General features: G+C 41.7%; 1 protein-coding gene across 21 annotated transcripts in view; it reads right to left on the bottom strand.

Annotated features, from left to right (window-relative positions):
* The window catches only part of dock7 (dedicator of cytokinesis 7), a 53,221-nt gene that overhangs the window by 1,731 nt on the left and 32,554 nt on the right, over positions 1 to 18,936 (bottom strand). For 3 of the 21 annotated variants that reach the window (XM_030082383.1, XM_030082388.1, XM_030082391.1), the window contains 28 exons: positions 18,178 to 18,270; positions 16,486 to 16,575; positions 14,252 to 14,347; positions 14,002 to 14,142; positions 13,693 to 13,806; positions 13,273 to 13,440; positions 13,004 to 13,143; positions 12,248 to 12,417; positions 10,910 to 11,088; positions 10,624 to 10,806; positions 9,941 to 10,100; positions 9,617 to 9,713; positions 8,891 to 8,908; positions 7,955 to 8,051; positions 7,734 to 7,868; positions 7,453 to 7,605; positions 7,002 to 7,160; positions 6,701 to 6,801; positions 6,409 to 6,601; positions 6,129 to 6,272; positions 5,673 to 5,804; positions 4,416 to 4,430; positions 1,729 to 1,854; positions 1,543 to 1,632; positions 1,221 to 1,457; positions 993 to 1,136; positions 800 to 906; positions 45 to 212 (listed from right to left, as the gene is read on the bottom strand). In XM_030082383.1, coding sequence (XP_029938243.1) covers positions 45 to 212; positions 800 to 906; positions 993 to 1,136; positions 1,221 to 1,457; positions 1,543 to 1,632; positions 1,729 to 1,854; positions 4,416 to 4,430; positions 5,673 to 5,804; positions 6,129 to 6,272; positions 6,409 to 6,601; positions 6,701 to 6,801; positions 7,002 to 7,160; positions 7,453 to 7,605; positions 7,734 to 7,868; positions 7,955 to 8,051; positions 8,891 to 8,908; positions 9,617 to 9,713; positions 9,941 to 10,100; positions 10,624 to 10,806; positions 10,910 to 11,088; positions 12,248 to 12,417; positions 13,004 to 13,143; positions 13,273 to 13,440; positions 13,693 to 13,806; positions 14,002 to 14,142; positions 14,252 to 14,347; positions 16,486 to 16,575; positions 18,178 to 18,270 — 3,650 coding nt within the window. The other 18 variants (XM_030082390.1, XM_030082393.1, XM_030082392.1 and 15 more) reach the window with 15 other exon arrangements.

Genomic DNA, 18,936 nt, shown 5'->3' with positions numbered 1-18,936 from the left:
TCAGAGCATGTTGACTCTCACCCTCTCTCACAGGAGAGTCTCACCTGTGCGAGTTGACCTGCAGGACAGGTTTATAAAGCTGAGGGATTTTTCTGTTGATGAGGGGCTGCAGCGCCTCCTTCAGCCGGTGGTAGTTCCTCTCCAGCTCCCTCTGGTACTCCTTCTGGTCCGGACCGATCAGGCTCTTGTTCTTACGAAGCGCATCTTCACACCTTTAGTGGAAAAGTTAAAATGAAGGTCTACAGGTATAATAATTAAAAAAAAGAATAAGTATTACACCTTTTTTTTTTTTTGTAAAGTGAAATTTTGTATCAGCCAACCATATCAGCGTACCCATTATATAGCTGGTATGAACGTAGCTAAGCAAGCTTTACTGTACACTGGTACAACTATTAACTTCAAGCCTCCAATACTCTGTACAGAGGAAAGAAAAGGAGAGTTCACTAGATTTTTGAATTGGTCATAAAATGCCACTGAATTGACATATGTTAGATCTGTAGACAAATAAATAACGATCATATACCATGTTTCTTCACTGAGCACATAGACTAAAGCCTGCCAAGTAATCCTGGAAAATTTAAGTGGACTCCTGTAGTTGTAATCAAAATTCAGCAAATGTGGAGTGAAGGATACGTCTGCTGATATGAAGTATGCTTCACAAGAACAATTATCAAGATCAAGAACTGTTAAAGCAGGAAGAGAACAAAACCTTCTCAAAGACTTTCCATCTTAACCAGTTTAAAACTGCAGCGGCAGTGGCCATTTTTAGGTATCAAAGGCCTTCTTTTCTACACCTTACCTCTTTGTGAAGTCTTTAAAGCAGAGCCGTAGCTTATTGTGGTGTCTGTACAACTTGGGGTCACTGGGAATCTCTGACAGGAACACCTGGGCGACTTCCAATGGACCCTTTAAAAGCGATCTCAATCAATTTCAGGCAACAAACAGCAGTTGCGTTACCAGTTTACCGGACAGATGGTCACTTTATGTCCTACCTGGTTGACAGTCGTCCCTACTGATCCTTGCAGGACCATCTGCAGCATCTTGGCGTCAGCAGGGTCCTGGTGGGTGGCGAAGGCCAGCTCCTGGGTCTTCTTCTGCATGTCCTCGATCGCCACCTCGATAGGCGTGGATATAATCTGGAAAATGAAATTAGCAGCTATTGACATTGGAAAACACCCTTCTGGTACAGACAGTTACAATAGACAGAAGTTTTTACCGACCTCCTCTTTGTGGATGATGTTGATCCGTGTCTTGATGTACGGGAAGGCGTGGGAAGTGGTCAGGATGGTCTTGCGTTTGAACTGCTCGTGCAGGTCGCCGTGGGCCCGCCCGTCCAGGGTGAACGGCGTGCAGTAGACGAACCGCCGCAGGTTGTAGTTTTTGTCAAAGTAGGTGATGCGGTCCTTCATCTCGTAAGTGTCGAAGTATGGCTCCACATATGTGATCTGGATAAAGGCCTGTACGGGGCAACACATTCGTGTTTTTAGTCGGTCTCATGAGGTTCTCTTTAAGACACGGGGCTTTATGTGAGCCCACGCCAACCTTATTTGGGTCCAGCTTGCACTTGTCCACAGGATTGGAATCTTTAATGACTTCCACCTGGTCCTCCCCAAACCGCTCGCCATAGAAGCCCTGGCAGGAAACACACCATACAGTTTGTTTTTACTGAATGGAAGAATCTTAAGACACATTAAAAAAAAAAAAGCATATGGGAGAAACATGTTTTACCTCGAGCCTGTGGGAGATCTCGGCCAGTTTTGTGATGGCAGGCTCTTTGTAGACAAACTCCTGCTCATCCAAGTCTCCAAATTTTGAGCCATAAAATCCAACTCTGAAGTATGTACCAAACATCCTCTTCCCGTCCTGTGAGCACAGGGACATGAGTGTCATACAGTAAATGAATAAACAAACAAACAAAAAAAAAACATCAAAACTGAACAGAGGACAGAACAGTTGCATTAGAAGCCTCTCTTTCTCAATGGTTCACAATATTGACAGTTTGCAGTTTTACAAGACAGAAAGATAAAAGTTTAGTCTATCAGATGCAAAACACTTCACTAAAGAATCAAGATCTCAACAATTCTATAAAAATAGTAACCCGAGTAAACTTTAAATGTCACAGTTTAATCTGTTGGTGTATGGCAACCAGCTGCCTCTGAAAGAGAACTGTATAAAAACTGTGAGGAGATAAACGACCTCCAGACAAAAAAAAATGTGTTTGTATCTCAGCTTTAAACCTGACAGGAGAAACACAGATGAGCAGCAAAAAAAAACCAAACAGGAGAAAAAAATTTTATGTACTATATGGCAAACAACACCAAACATTCAAGTCCTGCCAGCAGCATCAGATGAATCATGTTGTTTCTGGACTACCTGCACGTACACTTCCGTCCTGAGGAAAACAGCGTCTCCCATCATGACAGTTTAAAGAAGCTTCAACTGAATGTGTGTGATTCAAATGTTTTATGTCGTTCAGTGAAGCAGCAGAGCTTCAGGTGACGTCTGCACAGGAAGCATTCAGCTACCGTGCAGAGCACAGCTTCATGAACATCCAGTGTGGATATGCAGGTAGAGGTGAGAGAACCTGCCGAGGCGAGGCAACCACAGAATGATGTTGAAGCTCTGGAAAAATCTGAACAACTTATATTTAAAAAGTATTGTTCATTTCTAATAGAAGCACGTGTGCTTTCTGTTGAGACAGTTCCCCTTCATGAAAACATTTCAGAAAAATTTGAATTCAGAAATGAAATTGTTTTCTTTCAAACACATTTTAAACCTCATCTAAAAGCAACCAATCGACCTTTAAAGATCAAACAGTCAGACAAGTTCACGAAAAGCAGCCTTAGATTATATAAATGTGTTACAAAAATCATGAGTAAAGGACCAGAAAAGGTCTCCAGGAACAAAAATAACAAAACTACATGATCTGTGTGTGTCTTCAAAAGAGCGACAGAGAAAAACCCTGGTTACATCCAGAGACGTGTCGAGTCAGTCGCGCCACGACGGATTACATATTGAGGGTCAGAAGGCACAGCAGGCGTGGCCAGGTGTGTAAAACTGTGTCAGTGTGTGTACAGAAATGGCGGCTCTGGAAAAAATATGATGTGATAACAAAATGATATCTTGTTGATTCTTGCCAGATCAAATCACCAGGGAAAGAACAATATCGTGTGTCATTTCAACAGCGGATTCAAGAAAATGTATGTTTGCAACTTAAGGAGCCCTAAAAACTGAGGAACTTACCACAAGACACAATTAAGTAAAGTGGGAAGGAAGGGTCGGCAACCAGGAAAATCAAAAAAGGAGAAAACAGAACAGATTTTAATCAGGATTGGGTTCCTCCAGAAAAATTCAAAAGTACCATAAACTAACACACAACAGCAAAAATGTCTCCTGGGATTTTTGTGAAAAACACATAAACTCATTGTGGAGGATCCAGACCATGCAAAGGCAAACAGTGACAAACAAAAAAAAAAAAAAACTGAAGTTAAAGTGAGAAAAATAAAAGATCCACAACCATCAGCAACACACCATGCACTCTCAGTGCGTTTCCAAAAAGAACAATGAGTGCGTGGTCCAGGTCATGCAACAAACCATGAGAACTCAGAGGTTAATACTGTTAACAAGAGAACAGAATGGATGAAAAAAATCAGGGGTCGATTTAGTTTAAACTATGAAAAGAAAGGGTAACAGTAAACACTAATCGAAATCAAAAAGGGATAAATCAAGTAATACTGAGATTACTGTGAGATGAAGTCCGTTTGCAAAAACCTGACTGACTCTGGAAAATGGTTCCAGCTTCGACCCAAAGTTTGCAACAACTTGCTGTTTTACAAAGGCTTTTTTAATTGTGTGTGGCAAGAGTGACCGACAGCTAGAGCAGGAAGGCCAACAGATACCCTTCGAGTCAAAACAGTGCACTGAAATCGAGCCCTGTGGTTGAAGATGAGATGAGATGAAGTGTGACAGCGGATGGCGCCGGTCAGCGAGCCCGTGTCCACCGACACACCGGCGGGCGGACAGACAGGAGATGAGGATGGGAAAAGTGCAGATTGTGCAGGTGATGCATTCACGGAGACTGTTGTCATTAGTGTCACACACCGTGGTTCCCATGCACAGCCTGTCAACACTGTCACGTAAACAAAAACAAAAAAAACAAAAAAACAAACAAAAACACAAGCTCCTCTTGAGCAGTAGGAGGAAAACAGTGAGGATGTTGCTGCGCATACAACAAGAGTCCCCAGCGGGGGGCAGACAGTTGTCGTTGTCTGCAGGTGTTAATGGTTTGGATGTATGGAACAAAGCAAAGAGAGCAACAGGATGCCCACGGCTAGTAAATAAAAAGATGAGTGAATAAAATTAAGAGAAAATAAATAACATGAGCAGGGCCAAGCAGGAACTGTTTAGCCACCTACCTCCCAGCCAGTACTCTGTGTAACAAAGAGAATACAAGACATGTGAACGACAGACACCGGCACCCTCCAGAGTGTGGCTCACACACACACACACACACACACACACACACACACACACACACACACACACACACAGACACACACACACACACACACACCGACAATGAAGGCATTGAAACTAGTCCATTGACTGAGTTGTACTAAAGCTGGAAAACAAACCATCTGGTTTCTGATATTAATAGAGGTGTACAAAGGACAGCTGTGATCTGCTTGACAAAGTTCTACAGCGACTGTCTTAAAAGTACCAAATCTTAAAAGGGTTATTTGACTAGCAGCACAATTTAGTAATTGTCTACTGGATATCAAAAAGGAAAAAAAAAAAACTTTTCAAATGCATTCAAATGTAAAATTGAAAGAAATGTATCTTTTTTTTTCTTTGTTTCCTGATATTGAACAAAAATAATCCAATGTGTGAGACAAAACCGAGATACCATCTGAAGCATGAGTTTTGTTAGATGCTGTCCCAACATAACAATTTTCCTCGCCACAAAAACACTCATTAAAATAGCTGCTCTGTGCATCACATGAATGTAACCCCGCCCACTTTGTAATCCGACATGTTCCTTATCTGTCACACAACCGGCCTGAGAAACTGACAAAAACCACGACCGGATCTCTTCCAGCACCTTGTGCATTATTAAAACCAGGCATCAGATTTAATATGAGCAAAAAGGAGACCAGAATTAAAAAGCCAAAATAAAATCAGGCAGAGTTGTATCTGTGTAAAGGTTGGAGTGTAGGCGGCAGCTGTAGATATGCTCCATGTGTGGAGAACAGGATAAAAGCAGGTTATTCTGAGGCAGTGGAGAAGAGAGGCTACACTTCCTGAACCCTGAGTGGAAAGTGAAAATCCTGCTGGAAGGATCTTTAACCGCCTCGTTCACGAAAGGCAAATATTAAGAGATAAAACTGCTGTCATATAAAAACTGATGACAATGACAAAAATGTTCAGTGTTTTGTTACTTATTGCAAAAATAACAGAAGCACACAATTCTTACTGGATTTACACTAAAAGGTGGGCAAGTGTTTTCATAGGTTTGAAGGACGGATGGTGGAAAAACATTTAACTGAGGTCCAAATGAAAAATTAAAATTGTGTCTCCGTTGGTTGAAGTCAGTTATTTATCATGAGCTATCATGTGAGAGAGAATGTGTTGTATGAGTGAGTGTGTGTGTGTGTGTGTGTGTAAGTACTTACCTGATGAACGATTTTGCCAAAGGCTTCCTGGAGTTTACCATGAATGGTTGCGAGCTTCTTTGCGTCCCTGTTAGCTTCGTGAATGGGGATCAGTACTTTGTACACTTCGTTTACTGCCTCATACATGCCCGCCTGACAGAAAAACAAACACAATCGTTACAAAAAAAAAACAAACAATAAAAAAGTCAGTCCGTGCTGTATCATCGGCTGCAATAAGCAGCTGTAGTCAAAGGGGAATCTACTTATATAGATCTATGTCCTCAGTTTACAGTAGTATTGTCATCCCACCTCGATGGTGTAAAAGTTGAATGCAATGCGGTTAAACTGAAATGACCGGACAGTTTAGAATGCCTCTATATCCTATTTATATTAAATCTATAAAAAAACAAAAACCCTGTTTTTTTTTTCAAAAATCCCTGAATGGCAGCACCAATCTGATCACAGAAGATCTCTCACCATAGAGAAGGAAGCAGCCGCCTGCTCAAGAAGGCCCACAAGGCCGATCTCAGTGAAGTATTTCCCTGAGCAGATTCCCTCCTCATCGGGAGACACCACGTCATCAGAAACTGCAGATTCCTCCAGCACATTTGAAGAAATGTTCTGTACGACACGTACATATAAACGCACGTACGAAAACACAAAGGTGCAAACACATTGATTAGCAGACGACTCTGAGTCAAAATGCTGTGTTGATCACTAAAGAGGACAGGTCTGTTTCTCCAAGGCACGTCTTTACCTGGAAGGTGACACAGCCAACAGGCAGGTACTTGCGGTCCTCCAGCATGCTCAGGTATTCTGCCACCAGAGCGGCGCTGTGCACCAGACACTGAGCAGCCTCGGCGTGGTTGTTCCTTTCCGAGTGTTTTCCAGCCATGTTTTGTAGCCACGTCAGCCGAAGGTCGGGAGATGTCTGGTAACCCTTTGCAATCCTGAATGAAACAAAAACAAAAAAAGCACACGTGTGTCGTCAGGAAATACACTGCTTAATGATAATTTTGAAAAGCAGCTTAATTTAGGGTGTTGTGTACCTATACATGAGATCAATCAACATCTCGGGGTCTTCTTGATGCTCCTTCATCTTCACTGTGTCTGACAAGATCATGTGCAGGTTAAACACAAGGTCCTGCACCTGCAAGGGACAAAAGGAACAAAATACTCAGAACAAGGAGCCTGGTTTTCTCTCAACTAATAAAATCTTCAGTGTTAATCTTTAACGAAAGGTTGCCGATTAACATTTTAAAGAACAACAACCTCAGTGAACAAAATTAGTGAATCTCCTGCTTACTCAGTGATTGAAAATAAGCAAATAAGCTGATTGGTAAACAGTACCTGGTCTGGGAAGGTGGTCTCCCTCAGCTCCAGGTCCTCCTCTGCATATGTAAGGATGGTCTTCAGAGAGCGGCGGAGAAACTCCTCATTAAAATTCTGAGATGTTCCCACCAGTGACGAGAGAGACATGGTCACCTGCATCTTCACTCTCGCAAAGTTCTGAAAAGGAAAAACACACAAAAAAAGATCATATTATGTTAATATTTAAAATGATTAACTTTTATGTGACAAGATGAAGAATTAAAAGAATTTTATTCATGTAAATTAATTTTCTAAATATTTGTCTTTCATAACTGATCAAATGACACATATACCACTAAAGATGTGATTTTTCTTAGCGTCAACATAAAAGTGCTTTTCAGGAAATGTTTAGGTTTCACAAAGTCAGTCTAGCATCAGTCCAACCTGCTGCTACTCAACTATAGGCACATAAGTTTTAATGCATCCTTACATTGCCAATCTCAAAGTTTTGCCTCATGAGGAGGTAGAGGGAGGCACTGGCGTGAGCTCTGATGGTGCTGATGCTGCTGCTGCAGCTTCTCAGCAGCCGCAAACACAGATCAGCACATTGCTCCGTTTCCTCCTCAAACAACAGTTCAGGAAACTGAAAGACAAGAGAGAAACACACACACACACAAAGAAATCATGACAAACATGCCATCCTGGTCATTTGTGAAGTACATATGAAACTTCAGATAAATCCCATCATCCATCACAGCCTCCTTGTCTTACCTTAGACACCAAGGCTCTCTGTGTAGCAAAGCAGTGCTGAAGATAGAGGGCGCTCTGGTTGCAGGCCATGCTGTGGAGCAGCACCTTCAACACGCCTCCCAGGACGCTCTCCTTGGATTCTGTCACTGAAACCGTCTGGATATGGGCGGGGGGATTCAATTCAATTAGGAAATTGTAAAACAAAATATAAGTCATTTGGTAAATATTGTCCAATGGCTTACCTGCACAATGATTTCTAAAGTGTCGAGGATAATTAGGTTGGCTTCTGTGGCAAGGTTTCCGTCGATAAGTGCTTCATGTTCCAGCTCTGCTCTTGTCCTGCAATCGAGAATTCACAGAAGAACTTCATAAACAAATCTCATTCGGATGTGATGACATTTTTGCTGAATGATGCACAGGCTTAGAGTCACTGCATTCAAGGCGCTATCATATACAACACACGACTTTTAAAACAATTGTATATGCTGAGTCCTCAACTGGCTTTATTACCTGAATTGCTTTAGCCCAAAACAATACTAAATTTTAATACGGTAAACTGCTACGCTGCACTGTTACATTGTACATTTATCTACACTAATAACAGTGTTGATTTCATGTTGTTAATATGCATGTTATTGAAATTCCATTAAGAAAACAATCAACCGCAGAAAGAGCTACATTTGTCTTATTTTTCGCTGCCGCAGCAGCAGCACCAGCAGCAGCAAGGGAGACAAACGAGTCAAAGACCCCAAAACAAGAAGCAGACTGGTTAAAAAGCAAAACAGACCCACTGCAACCGCTACCAACCCCAAGATGTATGTTGTTACCAGGACAGAGGGACTGCTCGGGATGGGAATTTAATGGCAGAATATGGATCAATAGGTCTCTGTTAGTGCACTGCTGTACATGTGTGAACTTAAAAAGTTGAAATGGAGATTAAGTAGGTGTTTATGTATTACTGACTGCATCAGTGGCTACAACACACATATGTTTCAATGGCAAAAAAAAAAAAAAAAAAAAAAAAAAAAAAAGAATCATTTTTAAATTTGGGTGAGTAAAAAGTTCATTTGTGTCCATTTCAACCACGACTTCCCACATGCATGCGGAACACCTTGAAAGAGGCACTAAAGCAGAGGGTAATTCAAAGGAGCACACAGCAATTCTGGACCATACAATACCTGACTGATCTGTGGCTCCTACATAAACACACAGCGACACGAGAGAACAAATGAAAAATAAGAGGCAAAAAATGTTGGGGACGAGAATTCACAAAAAAAATAAATAAATCAAGCAAAGCTTCAGGAGTGCAAGTTACAAATGTATCCGGAGCTCCTGTTCAAATAGCAACACAGTCACATAGTTTAATTTGATTCTCTTGTCTTGTAAATTCAGGACAGTACTTGAAAAACAATGAGCAATTACTTTATGATGGATATTGACTTGTAGACACACCTTGTCAGTGACTTTCTGCCATAACGATAAAAGCTTTATTAAACTCTGTAACAGTATTTATACTGTATTCTACAGTAATAGAAAAGTGCAGTTAGAAAGGTCAGAACAAAACATGAAAGAACTGTGAGCTGACAAAAACATGCCTATGCCGACAAGAAAAACATATCGTGTAAAAAAACATTTTCTTTCAAGGTGGTATCATACTTTGAAATGCAAATGATGCTCTATCAAGCACAACAACATGCTCCTCAGTGTGTTTACACCAAACTAATTAACACTACTAGCCCTTTAACCGAATAAGTTGTACAACTCACAATCATTTGCCTTATCTTGTGTTGTTTCAAATACAAGGACAACAAAAACATTCAGTTTAAATGACTAAAAACTCATTTGCCTTATTGATGTTTGGAAATTTCAATCAGAAACGTCAAAGTGGGAGAAGTGGGACGTACTTGTCCATCTTTTCACTGTTTTGTCTCCAGTGGGTCATGTCCTTCCTCCATCGAAGGTTCTCCTGGCTGCCGAAAGCGCTGCCAGATGGACTCCGCTCTAAATGATGGAGAAACATTTATTTACTTTTTAAATGGCGGTGAAAGAGGCAGTGTGTACACAGGGAAACGTGACCGGGTCTGGCAGGAGATGTGTCTACAGCACAATCAAAAGGTCACTATGTGCGCTGTGTGCATGTGAGACTGAGGATACAGAGATGTCGCATACTTTCATCCCCTCGTTTTTATCTTCACTTTAGTGAGTAGGTGCCAGAAAGTGAGCCGTACCCAGCTGTCCCCTGCTCCGTCGCACCATCTCTTGCCGGGCGCCGATGCTGCCCAGTATGGCCTCCTCCAGCTTGGCCTTCATATCTTTGGACTTCTTGAACGTTAGACTGTTCATGCGTTCAAACGCCTTCTTGCCCTGCATGGTGAAGACAACATGGGCCTTGTATCCATGAGGGTGAGCGGACAGACAGAGAACACACAGCGGGAAAGTTATTTGCAGCACAGCACCCAAGAAGCAAAGCAGATTAGTGGCGTGAAAGCATTGCACAAGCATGCAAAAGGAAAGTGCTTAAAGTACCCAGAAAGAAAGCATAAGATTACGGTATAGAGAACAGCAAGTGGTCTGCTGTTATTATTGAATTTCCACGGGAGCCAAAGCATAAACACCACAAAGAATATTCCATGAGGAAAAGCAAAATGCACAGCTGAGGTTTTCAAAGGCAAAATGCTTGGAGTCGAATAAATCAAAGGTGCACTTTAGGGGATTCCACAACAATTTTAAATATGCAGACTCATCCAGACACACAGTACACATGGCTGTTTACAGCTCCTTTTTTTTGGAAAAATCATTGCAGAAGAAGACTGTTAAAATAGACATGCTACATTGCAAATGTGTTTTTGATGGATATATTGAAGTTAACTGTTTGAATTTATCAGTTACTGACAGCCTTCACTGCTGTTACCTTGTACTCAAAGCAGGAGACACAGAGGTAGAGAAGGTCCAGCAGCCGGTTGAGCTGAGACACTGACAGATCTGTGAACCATTTCTGTAACACCAGCTCATCGGCGTTTTTCAGCACCCACAGCAGACAGATCAGAAGGCTGCGGCTGGATTCGGCGGAGAAGCTCCCATGCTGCCGACTTGCCTGCAGGAAAAGGAGGTAAAAAGATGTAGTCGTGTACACTCTATAAATCCTTCCTCTCATATCAACATTCGCTGCTGTGGAGCTCTGTTGAATAGAAAATTACCTGCGAGTTGAGCAAAAAGCTACTTGGTCTGGACATTGGGGATGTGGTGCTGGTGCCTGCTATCGCCATAGCGACAGTCTGATTGATCATGCTGTTGCCCTCTCCCTCGGTCTCTTCACCACAGATGCCTACTGCTGCCCCCTGTGGGCCACCTGGCCGACCCCACTGGTTATGAGACTCTATTGAGAGAAGACATAACAAGGAATAAACAAAAATATTAAATACTAAACGTTAGATCACAGATAGGCAAAAAACTTTTATTTTTTCCAAATGTATTTAAACTTTTCTTGTGGCGAAACAATTAAAATAAAGTAGATGCTGTACATTACAGCTAACACATCGCACATGGAAAAGATGTGTGTGCAAAACTATTCCTGAACACGAACTTGGGAACACAGGTTCATTGGGTAAACGGAATAAAAGAGCAGAGGAAATGTGATGAACTAGTGTTGAAAACTACCTGGTACATTGTGTTAGAGGCCAGTATCCCTGTGCAGGTCAACTGATAACCTCCCACGTTCAGAGGTATGCCATTAAAGGTCATATTATAACTCCATGGGAGGATTTGTTTGAAAGACTCACAGGATTTGGCATTTTGCCACATTATATCTCCACCAGCCTCATTACACAGTCTGCCAACATCTGTACCAGATTTTCTCAAATCATGTTGTACTTAAAGCTCGTGTCCGGAGTTTTGAAAGAGAGAGGTTTTTTTTAATCCAATGTCTCGAGGTTCCGTCCTCCCTCTGCTTTCATGAGCGACCAAGCCACGCCCCTTTAATAATGCACGCGCATTATCTGTCGGCTGAAAATGAGTGCCTCTGAGTCCTAGAGCATCCTGCATGTGTAGCTGTTTACGGTGGATGTTCAGCAGACAATGGATATATCCGAGGTAAGCGGGCCGGCTGCTGCGTTGCTAACTCACTTCTGCCTGGGCGAGTGCGCGTGCTCTCTGGCTGCGTGCACAAGTTGAGTGACAGCACGACAAAGCGGAAGCTCGAAATCTATTGGCTGAAGCTGACCGGCGCTTTTTCGGATAACATGGGGGTCTATGAGACGAAGGCGGGGCTCATAAATAAATTTTTATATTGCTTTATGCTAATATTATATTGTAGTATCGAACCAGACTGACACATTGAAGCTCTGTTAAAAATGATACATACGTTGGAAAAGAACGGAAACTTCGGACACGAGCTTTAAGGACAATGTAATAGGAAGGCTGCAAATATAAAACTGGAATGAAATAAATTTCCATATTTATGTGCTATAAATTCTATTTCAAAACACAAACAAGGTAAATACCCCCCCAAAAAAATCATATGGGAAAATGCAGTGCACCTGTAAAGTCATGGAGCTGAGGCAGTGTTTCCATGACGATGCCGATGAGAGGCAGGTAAAGCATGGCGACCCGAGCTTTGACCTCAGGGTCAGCATATCGAGGATCAGAGTCATGGCTGGAGAGGAGGTTGTGAACAACACTGACCACCTTCTTATGTAGACCAAACATCCTGCACCGAAGGTAGAAGACAAAGAAAACAGTCAAAAACCCATTATAGGAAAAAAACAGAGGCGGTATTACATTGTATATAACAAACAAGTATGGATGAGAACAATAGGATAGCATTGCAATTCAATAATTCATGCAAATGCTTTTGTAGCACATACAGGATGTATCATTCACACCTCAGTGTGTAAACAGGGTTCCTCAACAGCAGATATTAAGGTTCTCTTTACTTATTGCACTTGCTTTATCCAACTCAAAAAAAGAGTTTCACAGGAATCCAATTACACATCCCTGTCTTCCCAGAAAACCCCTGGAACAAAAATATGCAACCTGCTCAAACAAGGCTCAATTTGTCTTTCCTTGACTCACCATGCGGTCATTTCCCCACATAAGACTAAAAAACAGTTTAGCAAGAACAACTGCAAAGGGACATGATGATGCCAAACGGCTGATGTGTCAAGAGCAGCTTTTAATATTAATACCGTTAACTCATCTCTGAAACCTGCCTGTAAAGCTGCCTGTAAAACACTACAATGCAGAGTCAGAGTTGCACTTGTCCCTCATTAAAAACTCTTCAAAAACATACTAACCCTTCATTGTCTGGTTCCAGAATAACCGACAGTTCAGACAAAACAAGTCCTGCCAGATAATGTTGCTCTCTGAAGGGAACCGACAGCTCAAACATGTTGGCTATCTTTTGGTCCTGGACGTGAGTAGAGAACCCAGAGCTCTGCAGAAAAAAAAAGGAGACAGAATTTAAACAGTAAAAGCACCATACTGTTTATTAAGCGTCATCGTGTTGGGAGTGTAAACAATGACACAACCATGTACGATCGTCCCCCGTCTCTTTATGTCTGACCTGCGAAGTTGCTGAGGACACAGAGGGGGAGGGCGAGGCCGGCGGGGTGAGCAGGCTGCAGGGCAGATTGAGGGTCACGTAGTGCTCATGACTGCAGACGATTCTCAAGAAGTCCAGCCTCAGAGACTCCAAGGTTGGGTTCTGCAGAGCGTAAAGTTTTGTGGACACCTGGAGAGACAAAACAATCATGTTATTAAAGAATTATTTTAGATTTTTTTTTCTCTCCAAAGAATTTTATAAATTCTGTTAAAAAAAAAGACTAAAGAAATATAAAATATAAAATATACATTCTGTGTACTATGACAAGAAACCATATGTTCTTTCCATACATAAGACTGTAGTTGATAAAACTGATTGACATTGAACAATTCCACTAAAAAAAATTAAAAACCCATCAGGAAAACAGGATGAGAGACGTACTTGTTTCCAGTAGGCTCTGATCAAAGTGAAAACAAAGCCTCGATCCATAACTGACAGCAAGTCATTGAGAAAGAAAGCCAGGCTTGTGTTGAGCCTCTCCACCAGCTCCAGATCCTGAAAGGTCAAGAAACATGAGTCTTAAACCTCATAAAAAAAAAACAAAAAAAAAACAAAAAAAAAAACTGCACATTATTTCACTTTTCAAAATGACTAAGCACTTTCAGGTACATGCAGCAAGCTTACAAAACCCTACTGTACTCCAGAGTGAACAGACCTAATCATGAAACACCAGACAAAGACACAAGTCACCTTCTGGAAGCGAGACACAATGTCGCCAGCGATGGTGCTGACCAGGGCCGTAATGTCATCCATGAAGCGTTCGGGGAAACGGTTCTTTCTAGGAGACTCTAAGCGATCGGCAAAGTACAGGTGGTGGATGATGCTCTTCACCTGTGGTTTAAAGGTTCGATGAAATCAAAGTTTAGGTGATGTCTTGACTTTTACAAAAACATTTGTAAAATCATATACGTGCAAATTAAAGTTAAATTTTATGCTTTACCATGAGTTCAAAGAAAAACCAGGCCTGCTGGAGCGCTCCCTCCCGCACGCTTCCACTGCTCACGACCCACTGGAGAGCCAACTCCTCGTGGAAGAGCTATGACGGAAAACAACACACGAGAAAGGCAGAGAGAGGGTGGGGTGGGGTGGGGTGGGGTGTGGCGGCAGAAAGTAATAAAGGCGGATGGTGACAATATGAGTTATATTATTTAAAGCAATCTCTGTCTATCAAAGTTTAAAATGTAGTTTCAAGTTGTTTGTTGTATATTGTCAACAGGATTCCTCGATGTGTTTACCTGTAGGGAATAAATGAAAGCTAACCGGCTATCGTTTCATTGTTAGACATGTCAATCAACAGCCTTCTTGTCCCAAACTCAAACTAACGTGGTAGCAGGTATCAGTTGTGGGACAAACGATCATGGTTAACAATGTTATAATTAGAATAATACAGTCCAGTAAAGGTCAAACGACCCCAACGCTGAAAATACACTTCAGTAATAAAACAGTGAACAGTTTGTGTTATCAACCTTAAAATCTTTAAACAAATGCATTTAATAAATAAAAATAGTCACAATATCTTTTCTTTTAGTGCAACAAAATTTACTATCCGAACACAATGTCTGTACTCTTATCATGAAATCAATGTGGATTTTTTTATGGCGCAAAATTATGATGATGCTCTGAGGTCAAAAGGCAGTTTCTTTGAATATTTCTTTTTGTACGGCTAAAAGAATTAGTTTTTTTACTCACACATGATGGATCAAGAACAACTGTCAAGGTGTGTGTTTTTATGCAAGAGTAACATCAAACACAGTCTGGCTAATGCACTGAGTACTGTCCGCAGTCCGGCAAGTCTTCCTTCATCTTATCCATACAACTAAGAAAATAGAGGAACGTTAACCTCTGGATCTTTATCGGGATTCATTATTGAATGCAGAAATGATTTACCACCATCCCCTACATCTGTAAAGAAGGGAACACTGATATCTGGAACTTCTTAAGATAAAAATAAAAGAACTAAGACAACTGCTGGAAAAAAGCTAAAAAAAAATAAATGAATAAAAATCTTGCTTATTAAGCAACTTCATACATTATATCTTCAAAGCTATGTAACTTTCCAGTATAATATTTGAATAATATGTATGTAAGATTAAGTGATTACCCTAAGCTGCCCTCATGTCTGTCTCTGTTTTAACCCTGTCAAAGGTGTATCAAGCTTTCGCCCTTGCTTAGCAGGGGTCAGCTCCAGCTCCCCCCAAAACCCTGAACTATGAAGAGATACAGAAGATGGATGGAGGAGATTATTGCGTTATGTAAACTAAAGGGCCTATCTCACCGACCGGCAGACGCCGTCTCCGACATGTCTCTTGGAGACTAACCGAGTCTCTGTGGAGTGGCGGGAAATTCCAACCTGTTTGAGTTTTTTGGAGACTTTTTCCAGTCGTTAGTAAGTCTCAGAGACGTCTCCTTCAGTTGCGGCGACGTTGCAGAGACTAATTTGTTTTGTGACTACGGAGACTGGGAAGCGGTCTTCGTGACATCTCTGAGATGTCTCCGAGACCTGCTGGAGGACAGGGAGACTGAGGAGACGTTGGGTTGATGTCTCCGCAACGCTGACTGACGGTGCTTGACCCACTTGATGCCTCACTGAGAGCGCAAGTAATATTTTGGTCTCCCAAGTTGTCTAATCAGTAATCACAGCAATCACAGCGACGTCTGCTAGTGAGATAGGCCCCTAAGTAAGTCCAATTAAATGACATGCAACCTGACTGATTGATTAGAATGTAAATTGCCAAGAGAAAGCCCATATGGATCACTGGTGGGTTTGCTTATGTCCCGAATGTCATTGAGACTGGCAGACAGTGGACTTTTTCAGCTGAGAAAGTGTTGCACGTGTTTAGCAGAGTAGCAGCACTTGTGAGATCCGAATGACTGAAGACTTCCCAGACTGCAGGGATACGGCTCACTGTGCCAAAGTCAGTGATTGCCAGACCACAATCAACATTCATCTCACATTAAAAACAAAAACAAAAACAAAACAAACAAAGAAAAAAAAAATCCACAACGGATTTGAGAACAAGAGGCAGATCAGAGACAAACAGCATTCAACAAGACTCAGCAACAACCAAATACAAGACCAACCAATCCAGAGGCACACATCCACAAACAAGACAGGTGAGGAGGCGAATAGGAGGTGGGTGGGGTTGGCTCCTCCCCCAGTGCAAGTGGCTCTACCTTTTTTGTGGGTAACCGTCCTGTTAAAGTTTGCAAGAAACTGGCGCTCTCAGTGTGCGAAGACATGCGATTGCCACAGCGCTCCATGGCCTATGGGTGGGATGAATGGAACGGTGACAGCAAGGTTAGTGGAGGAGCAACGGGAGTGTGGGGTTGCACCTTTTTCCTCAGCACACAGGTAGATGTGTCTGCTGGGTCTGTCTCACACACACACACACGCACACACGCACACACACACACACACACACACACACGCACGCACACACACACGCACGCACACACGCACACACACAGTTGCACACACCCACAGTTACACCCACAGTTGCACACACCACACTGTTCATACATGAAGACAATTAGGACAGAGGACAGGATAACTACACTAGGACATGTTAAACCCAAAATCTAAAACAGTCAATAGATTTGAGTGCTTTCAGGTAGAGATGCAGAAAAACTGCACAAAGGGCCACAAGATTCAAGTGAAACCTTAAGAGTGATTTGAGTTTCTTGAAATTAAAGCCATGGCCACATGGTGTACCATTCTGCATCCCTCCAGGTGAAAACAATAATTCACAGACATAGAATGACATTATGGGACACTGAGCTACATAAATGCATATATTTTTAAATGAATATTTCATCCAGGTTGAACTGCTGACCATGTACTTGTTGTGTCAGCACAGAGATACACAATGTAATGAGATTGTTTAGATGCGACTATGATTGCAGAATTAATTAAAAAAAAATGTTAGTAACATACAGGACAACTCAATATGTCAGAAGATATAACATCACATGGAGGTTTAGACTGACAAGGACTTCACAGATGAGTAGAAACATTCACACCTACAGATATACCATGCTGACGTGAAAGTGTGGCAGGTGTGTAGGGTTAGTATGGAGGCATGCAGGTCTACTGGCTGAGTGGAACATTTTCAGACAGGAGGAAAGGTAAATAAATGAGTCAAAGCTAGTCTGCCAATGGATATGATTTCTAGCACTACTCTTTTTCTTTACCACAACAACAATCCTCTGTGATGCAGGTACACACAGAAATAGTAGGCCCCACAGCACAGGCACAGAAGTCAGCAATGTACCTTGTCGTGATGGATAACTGGATTTGTTTCAATCTAGCATTGCAATCTGTGGGTTTTGTCTACTTTTTCTTTTACTACAAGAAAAAGAGAGGTGTTAGGTGTGATAAACAAAGAGAGCTGGCACATGAGACTCTAAAAGGACAGTGGGAGGGTCATGGAGGCGGCTGTGACTCCCAAGTACGGGATCATGGGAGAGTTGTGATCTTAAGTTTACCAGAATACTGTAATATTCTCAAGTTTTGGTCTTTTTTGTTTTTGTTTTACATGAGCTGTATTAAGCAAGGTTTATCAATTCCTTCAGCTTATCAAAGACTGATTGGTAATGAGATCAATGTGATTGAAAACCACAGTACACAATTCCACAATAACTTGAGTCTTTAAAAAAAGAAGAATGGCAAAAAAAACAAACAAAAAACCCAGAAACTGGACATCAAATAAAATGAATAAAAAAAGAAAAAGAAATCATCTTTCTATAAGTGACTCCATCAAAGCTCACAAATAAACCAAAACTCCAAATATCATAGTATCCCTTCAATGTGAAGAAGGTTGTTTTTGCAGTGAGGTAAAGTGGAGGACGGGGCATTCATAAAACCACCTGCATGGTTTCTGGAGCGGAACCAGGGCTGGATCCCCAGGGGGCACTCTTACAGCCCATGGTGTGCACCCACGAGTTGGAGCGGTCTAAGCCCTAGGGATGCCGAGGTCAAAGGACACAAGGCAGGCAGGAAGGCAAGGGAACAAGCGAGCAGCACGGGGGAAGGAGGAGGGAAGGAACAATGACAAGTTAAAGAGGTTCAGAGGTCAGGACTGCTGGTAGAGGCGAAGGGCCCAAAAAAGGTTAGCTTTCAAATTAAAAATAAAGGAAAAAAAATCACCAGAAAGGACCAAGCACAAAGATGATCTCTCTCCCTTTTCCCTTACTTATTACTAAATATAACTTCCCCTCCCTCACTGACAAAAGTAGAAAGATTAAGTTCAGTAGCAGGAGCAAAGGGTACATTCCTCAGAAAGGGGGCTGCATCCATCATACCGTGGTTAAAGGTAGAGCATGACCATTAAGAAAGCCACATTGTATCATTCACTCAGTGCTCTTGTAATTTAAGGGTTAATTAAAAATGTCTGGAGTGGGAAATAACAAATTATACAAGACAAAATACATGACAACAAATAAATCAAATTAAATCAAACAAAAGGAAAAGAGCCAATAAAGTGTTTACCACTGTTTAAGCCTCTACCAAGATGTATGACTGCTGAAAAAACACACGCTTGTGTCTTCCTGACAGCATGCGCCTTTCTGATTCGACTGCACATTAAAAGTGTTGTATGGTTTTTCACAACCTGCACGCACTCAGTA

Source organism: Salarias fasciatus, chromosome 23 (assembly GCF_902148845.1).
Source record: "Salarias fasciatus chromosome 23, fSalaFa1.1, whole genome shotgun sequence".
Taxonomy (NCBI): Eukaryota; Metazoa; Chordata; class Actinopteri; order Blenniiformes; family Blenniidae; genus Salarias; species Salarias fasciatus.
The sequence above is the reverse complement of the archived record's forward strand: the minus strand, read 5'-3'. Positions and strand labels throughout refer to the sequence as shown.